Here is a 13,656-nt window from a genome sequence, read left to right as displayed (position 1 = left end):
ATTGGAAATCTGGCGACATACTGCTGGCCATGGACGGCTAACATATTTGCCGCATTTTATGATATGGAGTTTGCCAGCGCCGTATGACGAGACCTGCATCGAAGTCATCGGTTCTAGAACCATCCTGTCACCTGCAATTTTCCACAAAATCAATGAGGTTTCATCTGGCGCAAATGATAAGCCAGGACGTTAGTTTGGAATCTGCGGTATGTTCTGCGCAATCCCTTGGAAAATCCATGTGTTCGTATCAGAAAACTCTTAAACTCTACATAGAGAGTACAAATATTCCACAGATAGATGCGATAATTTAACGATGATAGTAATGGTTCTTTATTCGATTCTTGATAGCGAATTGGCTTTTTGTGGATTTAGATTGCGCGTTCATCTACCCATGTTCAAATTGTAGCGCCAAATATACTTACCCAGGTCAGTAAATGCGTATGCAGCATTAATAGTTATGGGCCAAATTGTTGGGGCCGCATATAAAGGTGGGGCAGTAGTCAAAAGTTATATCTTCACTGACTGACTCAGGACATGTAATGCAGCCGCCAAAGCGCAGCAACTTTCATGATAAGTTGATGTGACCAGCCAATTTGATACCTTTCGCATACTTAAGCCTGTACGGAGTTGCAGATTTGTTTGTTAAAGCATATATTATGCGACGAAGGACTCCTTGAATCCTTAGCGAGCTAACAGCCAAGTTACGCTCGAGAGATAACATCATTCATATATCTGCCCTGTACGTCCTGTAGCTATTCCGGTTACAAGACCAGGTCTTCATCATCTAGTCGAATGACTTATGTGGAGCCTTTCTCATTTCTTAACACGGCTATCACCATGGAGCCTCTCCAGCATCATCTTCCGCAAACTTCGCTGGCTTTTCTCGCCTTACTGGCCGTCCCGATAACGGCGCTGGTATGGGATCGCATATTGAACCCACTTCCAACAACAAAGCGGGCCTGGCTTGTTGGCAAGAAGCAACCATCTCGGATCACTTCACTGGAGTGCCCATACAGCTACATCCGCCAGATATACGGTAAACACCACTGGGCCCCATTTGTCGACAAGCTGGCGCCCAGCCTCAAGTTGGAGGACCCGCCGAAATACCAGCTGATCCTTGAGATTATGGACGGCATCCATCTTTGTTTGATACTAGTTGATGATGTAAGTGCAGTACCCCACTGCACAGATGGACTAGAGAGCTAATAACCTCATAAGATCTCGGACGGGAGTAACTTTCGCAAGGGACATCCCGCCGCGCACAAGATATACGGCCCTTCAGAGACTGCGAACCGTGCCTACTATCGCGTGACACAACTTTTAAACCGGACCGTCCACGAATTTCCTCGTCTTGCGCCCTTTCTGATGCAGTGCCTGGAGGAGATCCTGGAAGGCCAAGATATGTCCCTTGTATGGCGAAGGGATGGCCTTGCCAGCTTTCCAGTGGCTCCAAAGGAACGGGATGCAGCATATCGGCAAATGGCGTCGCTGAAGACGGGTGCATTGTTTCGTTTGCTCGGTCAGCTGGTACTAGAGAATAAGTCCATGGATGCTACCATGACTACGGTGGCGTACGTGCAAAGACATCCGAGCATTGGGGATTATGGCTGATTGACGTCTACACAGGTGGTGCTCACAGCTGCAGAATGACTGCAAGAACGTTTATTCATCCGATTATGCGAAAGCCAAAGGTGCACTGGCAGAAGACCTGCGCAACGGCGAACTTTCCTTCCCCATAGTGGTGGCGTTGGATGCTCCCGAGGGTCAACTGGTAGCGCGCGCCTTGGAATACGGCTCACCCTATAATATCCGTAATGCTCTACGAGTAATCCAGAGAGAAGATGTGCGTAGCGCCTGCTTGTGGGATTTGAAGAAATCAAGTGCCTCCGTGCAGGATTGGCTGGAAGTTTGGGGTCGGAAGGAGAAAATGGATGTCAAGAGTGTGAAGCCGTAAGCGGGAATCTAGATAGGCGAATACTTTGCTTAGTGATGGAAACTGATGCAATACTCCTTATTTGAGAGAATTTAATCTCTCTATCCTATAGAATTCTCATTACTGACTGCGATAAGCTTTGCACTGAGGCACAGGGATAAGGTCTGTACGACAGTGTAAGATGGTACTGTATAACTACGCCGCATCTTGGATTAGCAGCGCTTTCACGATAGGGGTTCTGCTAGTTTGCCGATAAGCTGGTCACAATGACCATTCTCGAGTTATAAGGAGAATTGGCTAGGAAGCTGAACGGAGAAACTTTATCGAACCAATCTCTATGACTCGGGCGACCTAAGCGACCTGGTCTTGTTTGAAACCAACGCATAGCATCCCGGATGTAGAAGAGTCCTTGGCAAACACAAGGTTAACACGCGGACATGGAGCAACTCACCAGTACCAGTAGCAAGGCTATTTGATGAATGTTCTCTGAGATTGCTTGCTGACTAGACGTGCTTCCAAGAGCTTGTCGACGTCACTAATTTGCTGATGACAAGTGCCCAGTAAAGCTACGCCAAGTGACAGCAGAACATGTAGCAAAAGCCAAAACAGTTCTATAAGGTGAGACTGATAGAAGACGTACTCTTATATACCTGAGAGATATCAATGCTTCTCCCTCGAAAGCACACGTTCAGTTCCTTCTTAGTAGCCTTCTTCTCCATCAACACTCGAACCGTACAGCGCTCTTGACCTACAAGAGACGAAAAAATGCTCGGATTTCCAATGTTTAGCCCAGAGACACCTGACGCCTGGAAGATGAATACCCCTTACTTTCCTTTTGTTTCCTCGGGTGTCTTTTCTGCATCGATACCATCATCACCCACCAATATAGAAGCTGCGAGTACTTCACAGTCTGAAACAACCTTCTTGGACAAGGAAAAGGTCTGAAGCTTCCTGTCCATGGTCAGTCTTTGTCTGATGTGAGATAACAGATTGTTCGAGGACCACTTGACTACCTTCTAAAATCACCTGGGAAGGATATTCGTCGCAAATTCATCCACGCATTCAACGAGTGGCTGCGCATCCCAGAAGAGAAATTGAATATCATTACAGAGATTGTTGGATTGCTCCACACAGCTTCCCTACTGTATGTTCTTTTCATTTCCCACATGATCGAAGCTCTTAATGTCTCGGAAACTAGCTGATTTTTAACAGAATCGATGACATCCAGGACAATTCCAAGCTTCGACGCGGCCTCCCAGTGGCCCACAGCATCTTCGGTATTGCTCAGACCATCAACTCTGCTAATTATGCGTACTTTTTGGCGCAGGAGCGGCTCCGAGAACTGAATCATCCCGAAGCGTACGAAATATACACCGAAGAACTGCTCCGTCTGCACCGTGGTCAAGGTATGGACTTGTACTGGCGGGACTGTCTGACCTGTCCCACGGAGGAGGACTATATCGAGATGATCGCCAATAAGACGGGTGGCCTTTTCCGACTGGCGATCAAGCTTATGCAGTTGGAAAGTGAAACAAAAAGGCAAGTGTTACATATCTGTCACAATACTGTAAAGCTCCTTGTCACACAGCAGACTGACTTTATGCAGCGATGTCATCGAGCTAGCAGACTTGTTGGGGGTGATCTTTCAGATTCGAGATGATTACCAAAATTTGCAGAGCGGACTATACACGAAGAACAAGGGATTCTGTGAGGATTTGACGGAAGGCAAATTTTCCTTCTTGATCATCCACAGTATCCACAGTAATCCGAATAATCATCATCTGCTGAATATATTGCGGCAACGGAGCGAAGACGATTCGGTGAAGAAGTATGCTGTGGAGTATATCGACTCGACAGGGAGTTTCGAATATTGTCGGGAACGACTCGCTTCCTTGTTGGAAGAGGCAGATCATATGGTGAAAGAGTTGGAAAGCCAGGTTGGACATTCAAAGGGAATTTACGAGATCTTGAGGTTTTTGTCGTAATTGATAGGCGTGGAGGGCATGGGATGCGTTATGGAGTATCTGGCTGAGAGAAATGAGAAAGACTTGTTGCTGTCATATATCTAGAAATAAAGTACGCTTAATACTCACGCTTCTTACACCGTCAATTGGCGATCTTCTACGTATAGCTGCTAGGTTACATTTACACGGTCTACACACACTAATTACTGGGCAATATCCCTATCCACAGGCGCAAAAAAGAATAGGCATCTCGAGCGACATCAAGTCATAGGGACCGAAGCGTGATAGGGTAGTTTCATATCACCAAAAAAGGACCTGGGCCATTACAAGCCTAGGGGCTCACTACATACTGTATGCACATCTTACAGGGATAGCACCGTTCAGGATGGAGTGCTAATGCCCCTGCCGATCTTGGACTGTAGCACAGGAGACGAGACTAAACAGGTCAATCGGCCATGTCCCACATACGAGTAGTATATTCTATGCTGAAATCCATATCGACACCCAGAGATACTCACACTTGACTCAATACAAAGCAGTGACAAATTACAGAGTCTCCAAGCCTCGCCGCATTCTATCAAACATGCGGTATACAACAAGGGCTTTTTTCATGTTTTTATGTTTGTTCTAGCTATCTACAAATTCAATCTATTGAACAAGGTCTCTTTCCAGCCCGATGATCTCATCACAAGAGCTCAAACAGGAAATGCTCGTAATCTGACATGGATGGCCAAATTACTTCCTTTCTATTCATCGTTTGCTACCTCACGGTTGGCCGACTTCGGAAACTCCAGCCGATATTGGAATTCTCTGTTCGACGCCAAACACAGCACGTGCGTCGCTGTGTATCTGTAGTCTCGTGTTTCTGTCACATAGTTTCACTTTTTTTCAAATTATGTCTTACATATCAGGAGTGGTGCCACAAACACACCTCACTTGGGCTGATATTGTAGGTGGAGGAGGAACTGGAATGTTGAGCTGCAAAGAAAAAAAAAAAAAAAAAAAAAAAAGACTCAGAGATATTGCACATACATTCATAGAAGTTTGACAGGAAGTGGTCATTATCAAATCCCAAGACTGGTTGGCTTTCGGGAGAATTTAGTCCGACAGATGCATGCTGAGTCTGCCTGCATGTGCCGCGTTGATACCCAGTCTGCTTAGTCTTCAGTAATGATGACGACGAATATGTAACTTACGAACTGTACTGAAGCTGCAACAGTGGAACAGTAAGGCAGTTATGCATCCAATACTAGCTACTACTATGTATGTGATCTCATATATCGATGAGGAATCAATCACGATTCAATGAGTCGGATTAATTGCCAACGCTACTGTCTATTTGACAATGCCGCGGGTAGCTTCCACCTAGTTCATACATGGCCTAATTAGAGTTGACTTGGGAGTTGCTAATTGCAGAGCCGCTATGCCACTTAGTCAGTGGACATTCCTGGTTGATAGTTATACTGGAGTCACACTCACACCCTTACCGATAAGCACACTGTGTGGTTGGTCAGGCGGACTGCCTGTCTGCTGGCCTGAGGCATAGATGGTTACATAATATCCGATACGCCGACACCAAAGTTGAACTGAAATGGAATGAACTGAAGTGAAGGTCTTTTGTTTCCTTCCATGATTTTTATTGGCTCCAGAAGGAAGAGCTGCTCCAGGGACACAAATGTACTGGAATGTCTCGATAAAACATATGAAAGTTAAGACTATCTGAAAAATTGTATTCCTTTTCGGATGTGTTCCAGATTCAACTGGAAAAACTGGCCGTGAATGCATTTCGTAACCCGGTCTGTGCGCTCCACGGCTCGAAGAACAGTGTTCTTTTCGAATTTCCAGAACTTCCTCAGGCGATCCTCACGGAGATAGCCAGCATTGTGCTGCAGTTGCCAGAGCATAAGGTGTGGATGGAGTAGAGCAACGATTTGCGGTTGATAGGCTCGAGGAAACGGTGAATGGCATATTGGAGCTGACAAGAGAGACGACCTGCTCAATATGCCAGAAACGTATACACTTTACCTATATCATGCCAGACTAGAGTCTACTTTTCTCCTTTCAGACAGGAGCTCATTATAACACTCATTTCTAAAGCAGAACGTTGAGAGTCTTCAAAGCCCATTTAGGCGCTGTCGGCTCCTCGGATGGTGATCCATCAGCGTTTCGCTGAAATGTACAGCCCAACACTAAGCCAAATTTGGCGGCCTACGTGGGCGCGCTACAGATTTGAATTTGTCGACGGTTTTCTGGTTCCAAGATTGCTCCCATGCCCTGCTTTTAGGAGGCTCGCTGCGTATGCGCATTAACCAAATGGTGATAAAGGCCGGATGATTCTAGGGTCAGTGAAGAAAAATGTGTGATCGCGTATTTTGTTGACGAGTGGCTGCAATCAAGTAGGCATCGCCTGTCAGACCACAACAATGGAAGGCTGAGATCAGTCTCTGAAAATGGAGCCCTTAAAATACAAAGTTGGGTTACATTAATCAGGCAAAAGATTATGCTGAATCATAGACTGCACCGCATCCTTCACACTTTCCTCCAAGCCAATTTACTGCCACTGACTGCCCTTCCCCTTGGATAGGACGTCCAAGCTAACTCGCGTATCCCACCCGGTAGGACGCACTCCCTCGGGTAGCACCTTATCCGGTTTACCGGCTGGAACGTTATCGCGCAGTTTTGGGAATTGTCTTCGAACGATATTGACGACCAGCTGCGGTGTGATAAGCCCCGAGACAAGCAGGATACGCTGCCCTCCAGCAGCCGGATTGGTAAGTGCATCCACATGGCTCCTCGCCACGTCGCGTACGTCGACAAAGTGGTAGAATGGAAGCCGCACGTCCTCGACCTTGGGGTGGGTCCCGTCAATGAAGCTAGAAATCGCGAAATGATTGCTTTCGTTGATCGATACCTTCCCGGATATTGGATGGATCATAGGTCCGGTGATGATTACTGGGTTGATGACAGTAAGATCGAATTTGGGGCATTTTGCCTGCATGAATTCCCGGGCTTTACGCTCGGCTTGGGTTTTGGAAACACTATAACCCAACACGGTGTCGTTACGGTCAATCGCTTGTTGCACAGTTACCTAGGCTTTCATTAGCAGATCTTTTGCTGAGCTCGAATGTTCGAAGACGAACTGGATTCCAACTTTTCTCGGTGTATGGGTTTCCTTCTCGACCAATGTCTTGGAAAGAATCAAGTACGGAAACACCGCTTCCCAATAAGACAAATCGTTTGAGCGTGCTTCCACCGTGTTGGTGAGCGCTTTCCATGATTTGAGTTGTCCTGAAAGTGCAAATTAGCGGCTACAGCACGGTTGAGCAAAAGATTTACACTTACCCCTTAACCGCCGGTTCGATCATGTCTTTCTGGAAATCCTTAATGCCAAAATTGAATGGCGATGCCGCATGGATAACATAATCGAAGGGAGTTTCGCTCTCTTCGAACAAAGTGTTGAATGGTTTCTGTGAGGTGAAATCCGACACGATCACAAAATTGACCTTCTCTTTCCAGTCGGGGTGGGTCTCGATCACATCGTCTGCTTTGGCCTGAGATCGCACTGTCGCGGTTACCGCATAGCCACGCTGCACTTGTCAGATACTACGCGTCTCTTTTAAGAGTCAGAGTGACTACCTCAAGCAGTAGGAAGAGGATATGCGATGCGACAAATCCATTGGCCCCAGTCAGGAGGACATGCTGGCTGTGACCCGATGATAGCATGTTTGATAGTATTGTGAAAACATATATTTGTGATAGTATTGGTACACTAACCCTTACATGAAAGGCAGACCACATCTCAATCTAGGAGTTCTCTGTTGCTGCTTATAAGACTTTCGATGAATTCATCTGTGTTTGCGTTTAATAGCTGCGCCATGGAAGAAGTGCCCGATGGCTATAAAGTCAATTGAGATCAGGTTTTTGGCAAGAATTGATTGGTAAACTATCTCAATCTAGCTTGTCGGACGAAAAGTAAGATTTTCCTCAACCACTTTTCAGTGCTCCACCGCTCCTCTGTCAGGTTGTTATTCAAGTAGTGAATGCAGATAATCAAAGTAATTTAGTCGTCATAGATAATAGCTGTCAGGGAAGCATTTCAGCGCACCATTCCTCCAGTCTAACTTTGCGTATTCAGCTATCCATCCTAAATCATATGATAACGGACACAATTGCCATACACATCCTCCGCACGACAGCAGTTGATTTTCTTATAAGGTCACTTTTTCATCCTCCTATTGATTGCCCGAGCTTCACAAGCCGATGACTCCAGAGTACTTCTAATTGTCGCTTTATCAGCCTCCCCTTCTATTTGTATGAGTGACGGCATTACACAGCTAAAATTTGCTAATATAACTAATAGCTTTTTGTCCTTTCATTTGATCGCGAAAGAGATTTGTAGACGTCGCTATGCAGCCTATCGCCGATGCATGTGACTAACCGTGGGAAAGCATCCCGATTCATTACGTCTGAAGACATCTGCAAGGACGCCGAAGTCTTACACCGGTAGAAAGAAAATGGCACAGCCTGAATGCATATCCGTATATTGTCGATAGCATCTAGTAGAAACAAACTCCTTGTTCAATCTGGGAGTGCAAAGTCAACCGGAGGACGGTCTGATCTCCAAGCAGTCCTCAGTTAGATCCGGCTAAATCTCATGATTAAGTGAATGAACCTCGGCGCGAAGTACGACTGCAGAGAATACCCAGTATCCCGAAGGAAGGTTGAAATGGGAATCTATTTCACATTGTTCGGCAGTCGCTCGCACCTTGAATTGCCGTGGTTACATGCACTAAATGCTGCAGGATGCTAAGCGAGGACCTTAATGAACGACTAGTCCGATGTTCAGCCAATGCCAAGTTGGTTATTAATAAAGCCAAACAGACTAGCCAGCCCACTCTATTTCTCCAACCGCGTGCCGCAAGGACCTTAAATGGCTGTTATAATTATGGGGCGGGGTATCTGAGACATGTCCTTCATTTCAAGAGTGCTTGTGCTTCACATCGGCGCATCAGGGTTTAGACTAACAAAGTAAAGTACTAATGCTACGGCCCCACCTGTGGGGTGCAATGGCATAGAGTACTCCACTGGGATTAAGGACAAGTAGAGCTACACTAGAGGTGGATGCTTCAGATCTACTGAATGTGCGCACACTTAGAAATGAAACGATTGTAATGGCCAAAAGTGGAAGAAGTACAGAAAAAAAAATACAACCCTTTGCTATGGGCAGATATGGCAGAGTCAAAGTTGCAGCAGGCAACAGAGCGTCCTCTACCTCATAAGGCTATGCCTTCCCGGAAATCCGATCGGAGTGGTTGCCGGATCTAGAGAGCATTTGCGATAGCAGTGTATGCAGGCTTCGGGTTGTAGTTGCTGTCGAACAGCAGAGGAGTGGAGCTGGAGCGCCAGGAATCCTGATTGAAATTAGCTCATGTTTTAAGGCAAGACTTATCATCCGGACTGCAGGGGTAATTACCGGGTCAGCAACTCCCCAAACGGTGATACCGATACACTTGGGCTGGTTCAGGCAGGCTTCGACGACCTGTAGATTTGCAGAATTGGTATCAGTTAATCACACTATGTACTTGGCTTGTCGCGACCTACATCCACGTAGTCGGTCGAGCTGGCGCCAGCGATGTCAAGCTCGGTGACAGCAATCTCCTTAGTGCCGGCACCTGCGAGAGCATTGAGAGCTGTAAGGGGCTATCAGCTATCGTCAGGTAGAATAAAGGGGAGGGAATACTTATCCAGAAATTCCAGCACCTCCACCAGCGCTCAAGTGGGTTTGGGAACCTTTTGAAGAAAGATGAGAAATAATAGCCGGGAACCTCTGATCACAAGGGGCTTACCGATTCCATCAATAGGGATGCCAGCTGCGATCCACTTCTTGACATGGCTAACCATGCCGGTCAATTTAGGGTAGGAGGCGGAATCCAGGCTTTTCAAGTTTAGTATCCAATTGGTAACAGGAAAGAGGCAAACATGACTTACTTGTAATCATTGATGTAGAGCTTTGCATTGGGATCTGCAGCCCGAGCAGTCTCGAAGGCGATCCGGACGTAGTCCTCGCCGATGACCTTGTAGAAGACGCTGTCACGCAGGGAGCCATCTTCGTTGAAAATTTCATTGACAACGTCCTGAGAACGGTCAGTTATGACATTTTATCCAATTGGATAGACAGCTTACCCAGGCGTAGATCTTGCCCTTATAGTGTTGCATCACTGTGGTGATGTGATTCTTCATGACTTCGATCAGTGTATTCTTGTCCGTGATAGATTGGACCCAGGAGGGGAGCTGCGAGTGCCACACTGGTTGAGTTTAGCTTCACTGTCTTGGTATGCTTCCCACGCTAGTACGTCAAAAACTCACCGAGAGTATGTCCGCGGATCAGCTTGTTGTTAGACTGGGCAAAGTTGACCTAAGTTTTGTAAGCCTCGAGCACGATTATAGTGAAGGGTTGAGAAGTGCTGTACGTACCAGGTAGTCCGATCCTGAGAAAGAGAACTGTCCACGGCTGGCTATACTTCTGATTTAGTCTGAGTCGCAATGATAATGATGAGGGGATTGTACTTACGTTCAGTAGCATCCCACTTCATGCTGTTCTCTGGAGTCAACGCGCCAAAATCGGCCTTGATAATTGCCGGAGTCTTCGAGTTCTTGGTCAAGGTGTACTGATCACCAATATTTCCAAGATATTTCTTTCCGTGAGCCTTGAATTTGGTATCGATACTCACTGAAGCCTGACGGGGTTCAATGGGCTCGGAAAGTACCTGGCTAGCGAAAAGCATCGCCAGTGCGGCTACCTTGATCTGAACCATGTTGGGCAAGAAACGATATACCTTCTTGGAAGAGTCGAAAGAGGATGATGATGGACTACTAGTAGAATATTAAGATAGATTTCACGAGGAGAGAGAGAGGGATTGAAGTATTTATATACCATGATACTCAATATTTCTAGGCAAAGAGGATGTGAAACTGGAACACTCCAAGCCGCGGAACCAAACATCCCGCTCCAGAATGTGTCGATAGGATAGGATTGACTCCATCTGCCTCATCTAGCTCTCTACCGAATTTCCCAGAATGGGAGGATGATACATGAACCCTGATTAGCCTGAACGGATGATCAAGGGCGTTTAGGCAGGCTATCCGGCGCTCTTGACATGTTTGGTTAGAGTAGGCTATATTCTCAGCCGACACGCCGAGAAGCAATCGTATGTTAATTTCAGGAGTGGAGCACTTGTTGCACGGTCGTCCAAATGACCTGCCAAGTGCCAATGTTCATCCATCAGGGTCCAGGGCCTGCCTCGGTTCCACAATTATTTAGCCCTGTAAGAATAGCAGTTGGGTACAGCCGGTGATTCGTTCCTTAATCAATGCTGCAGGGAGCCTGCGGATGATCTAATGGAATTCTGCAGGAAATCTCTGGGGTATGCCAATAAAGTATACCGACCTGTAAAAGTCCAACCAGTTTGAAATTACTAACAATATTTTTTTGATCAGGATATCTTTGGCATCTATGGTGATAGCCATATCATTATCTCTTCTTCCGACAGCTGTCAACTGCCTGCCGAAAGTACTGGAAGCCATTGTGTTTTAAGGTGAAACAAGATCAGGGCGGCTATGTGTCAGGGTAGAACCAGTTTGCTTAGCGCCATCAGGATCCACGTCTAGACTTTCGATGCCCGGAGTTATTCGCTTTCTCACAGCAGCCATTTCCCCGAATCTAAGCCGATGGGCGGATATTGTGGTGTAATGATAGAATAACACGGTGTAGTGCAGTTTTAAGTGCCGTTCTAGACACGGCAACGTTCCGGTGGGCGATTGTTTCTGGCTAATGTACTCCGTAGTTTAGGCAACAGGCCGATCATCTTCCCCCATAGGAAAGGACCCTGAATAGTGTGTCAAAAAGAGCTTGAGCAAAGGAGGATTGCACTTTCCAAGCCGAAGTGGGGGGATAACCAAGCAGCCCACCTTTATCCGAAACCTTTCAGGTGTCATCTAATTTGGATAAATCCGGATTGTTCTTCCGCATATGTGGATATCACCATGAGCCATAAATACAAATATTTGGACAAGCTATTGCCCTTTGTTCAAGTTATTCGTTCTCTGTGGACCACAATCCCAACCACTGATCTCTTTTGTTTGTTCCTCAGCGGATAAAGTCATACGAAGATGAAGTTCCTCCAAGCTAAAGGTAGCTTGCTGTCGTCTGGCATTTACCTCATTGCATTAGCCCCCTTTGTCAACGCCAAATGCGCTCTTCCGTCGACATATAGTTGGACTTCGACCGATGCTCTCGCAACCCCAAAGTCTGGATGGACCGCACTCAAGGACTTCACCGATGTCGTCTCTAACGGCAAACATATTGTCTATGCGTCCACTACCGACACACAGGGAAATTACGGCTCGATGGGCTTTGGCGCCTTTTCGGACTGGTCTGACATGGCATCCGCTAGTCAAACGGCCACAAGCTTCAGCGCCGTAGCTCCAACCTTGTTCTACTTCCAGCCGAAGAGTATCTGGGTTCTGGCCTACCAATGGGGCTCCAGCACTTTCACCTACCGCACCTCTCAAGATCCCACCAATGTCAACGGCTGGTCATCCGAGCAAGCTCTTTTCACGGGCAAAATCAGCGGCTCAAGTACCGGTGCCATTGATCAGACTGTGATTGGTGATGATACGAATATGTATCTTTTCTTTGCCGGCGACAATGGCAAGATCTACCGATCCAGCATGTCTATCAATGACTTCCCCGGAAGCTTCGGCAGCCAGTACGAGGAGATCCTCAGCGGCGCGACCAACGATTTGTTCGAGGCGGTCCAAGTGTACACCGTCGACGGCGGCGAGGGTGACAGCAAGTACCTCATGATCGTCGAGGCGATCGGTTCCACCGGACATCGTTATTTCCGCTCCTTCACGGCCAGCAGTCTCGGCGGAGAGTGGACAGCCCAGGCGGCAAGTGAAGATCAACCCTTCGCGGGCAAAGCCAACAGTGGCGCCACCTGGACCGACGACATCAGTCATGGTGACTTGGTCCGCAACAACCCTGATCAAACCATGACGGTCGATCCTTGCAACCTTCAGCTTCTCTACCAGGGCCATGACCCCAACAGCAATAGCGACTACAACCTCTTGCCCTGGAGGCCAGGAGTTCTTACCTTGAAGCAGTGAAAGACTTATCATTTGGTTGCAGACCGGGGTTTTCTTCCCCTTCCTTGAGTAGTATTGTTGGTGGAAGACAGCGGGATGGGGAGTGAATACTATCTTGGGCTCAATTGAGGTGTAATTCTGTCAGACTGTGTATATAGGCTACATGCGAATGATTTGGTTTATTCACAAATAGTATTAACAGATAGTGTAGTATACACACCTGTATTCACAAGGGTGATTAAACCCCCTGTCTACTAAAAGGATTGTGGGCCTCGGAGCGAATGACGGGCACGTGATTGGATCACATCCATTCATCGGCCAGTCGCGTTCCACCCGCCGAACCGAGTCCCCCCCAAGAAACAAAACAACCACCCAAAACATTGGCCGGATGATGGCTCCTACTATCAACAACAGGCCGCAATGTCCTCTCAAGAGTTACAGGAGCTACGAGAGTTACGCCAGCGTCTTGAAGAGGAGCGCCTGTTGCGGGAGCGGGCGGAACGAATTCAGTTGGAAGAACAGAGGCGCCGTGAGCAAGCGGAGTTGCAACTGCGGCTCCAGACCCAACAAACCACGCTTCCCGAATTCCTTGATGCCTGCCATGTGCATCTA

At 47.1% G+C, this 13,656-nt stretch overlaps 4 protein-coding genes across 4 annotated transcripts; 2 read left to right on the top strand and 2 right to left on the bottom strand.

Moving 5' to 3' along the window:
• Window positions 1-837: 837 nt before the first annotated feature.
• On the top strand, window positions 838-3,918 carry BDQ94DRAFT_162749 (terpenoid synthase; the record flags this gene model as incomplete). The annotated part of the gene is made up of 6 exons (XM_026769606.1): window positions 838-1,164; window positions 1,219-1,571; window positions 1,627-1,843; window positions 2,923-3,077; window positions 3,146-3,472; window positions 3,540-3,918. 6 exons carry the CDS (start codon window positions 838-840, stop codon window positions 3,916-3,918), a joined length of 1,758 nt encoding a protein of 585 aa, XP_026621610.1.
• A 725-nt stretch (window positions 3,919-4,643) lies between these two features.
• BDQ94DRAFT_162748 (NAD(P)-binding protein) lies at window positions 4,644-7,620 on the bottom strand (the record flags this gene model as incomplete). Its single annotated transcript, XM_026769605.1, has 9 exons — window positions 4,644-4,753; window positions 4,825-4,875; window positions 4,930-5,020; window positions 5,377-5,616; window positions 5,691-5,842; window positions 6,463-6,985; window positions 7,038-7,185; window positions 7,240-7,448; window positions 7,534-7,620. The coding sequence occupies 9 exons, from the start codon at window positions 7,618-7,620 to the stop codon at window positions 4,644-4,646; spliced, it is 1,611 nt and encodes a 536-aa protein (XP_026621609.1).
• A 1,598-nt stretch (window positions 7,621-9,218) lies between these two features.
• Window positions 9,219-10,712, bottom strand: BDQ94DRAFT_162747 (endo-1,4-beta-xylanase; the record flags this gene model as incomplete). The annotated part of the gene is made up of 10 exons (XM_026769604.1): window positions 9,219-9,308; window positions 9,371-9,436; window positions 9,499-9,587; window positions 9,658-9,687; window positions 9,744-9,832; window positions 9,886-10,031; window positions 10,081-10,202; window positions 10,264-10,312; window positions 10,372-10,412; window positions 10,469-10,712. The coding sequence occupies 10 exons, from the start codon at window positions 10,710-10,712 to the stop codon at window positions 9,219-9,221; spliced, it is 966 nt and encodes a 321-aa protein (XP_026621608.1).
• Window positions 10,713-12,010: 1,298 nt separating this feature from the next.
• BDQ94DRAFT_183448 (putative alpha-L-arabinofuranosidase axhA) lies at window positions 12,011-13,255 on the top strand. Its single transcript, XM_026774419.1, has one exon. It carries the CDS (start codon window positions 12,067-12,069, stop codon window positions 13,063-13,065), a length of 999 nt encoding a protein of 332 aa, XP_026621607.1. The 5' UTR covers window positions 12,011-12,066; the 3' UTR covers window positions 13,066-13,255.
• Window positions 13,256-13,656: the final 401 nt, after the last annotated feature.

This window comes from Aspergillus welwitschiae (assembly GCF_003344945.1).
Source record: "Aspergillus welwitschiae strain CBS 139.54b unplaced genomic scaffold BDQ94scaffold_44, whole genome shotgun sequence".
In the NCBI taxonomy this organism is placed as follows: domain Eukaryota; kingdom Fungi; phylum Ascomycota; class Eurotiomycetes; order Eurotiales; family Aspergillaceae; genus Aspergillus; species Aspergillus welwitschiae.
This window is presented reverse-complemented; position numbering and strand designations above follow the sequence as displayed.

What these genes read in the sequence shown, in the direction of transcription:
- BDQ94DRAFT_183448 (XM_026774419.1), top strand. Translation starts at nt 12,067, where the DNA reads ATGAAGTTCCTCCAAGCTAAAGGTAGCTTGCTGTCGTCTGGCATTTAC.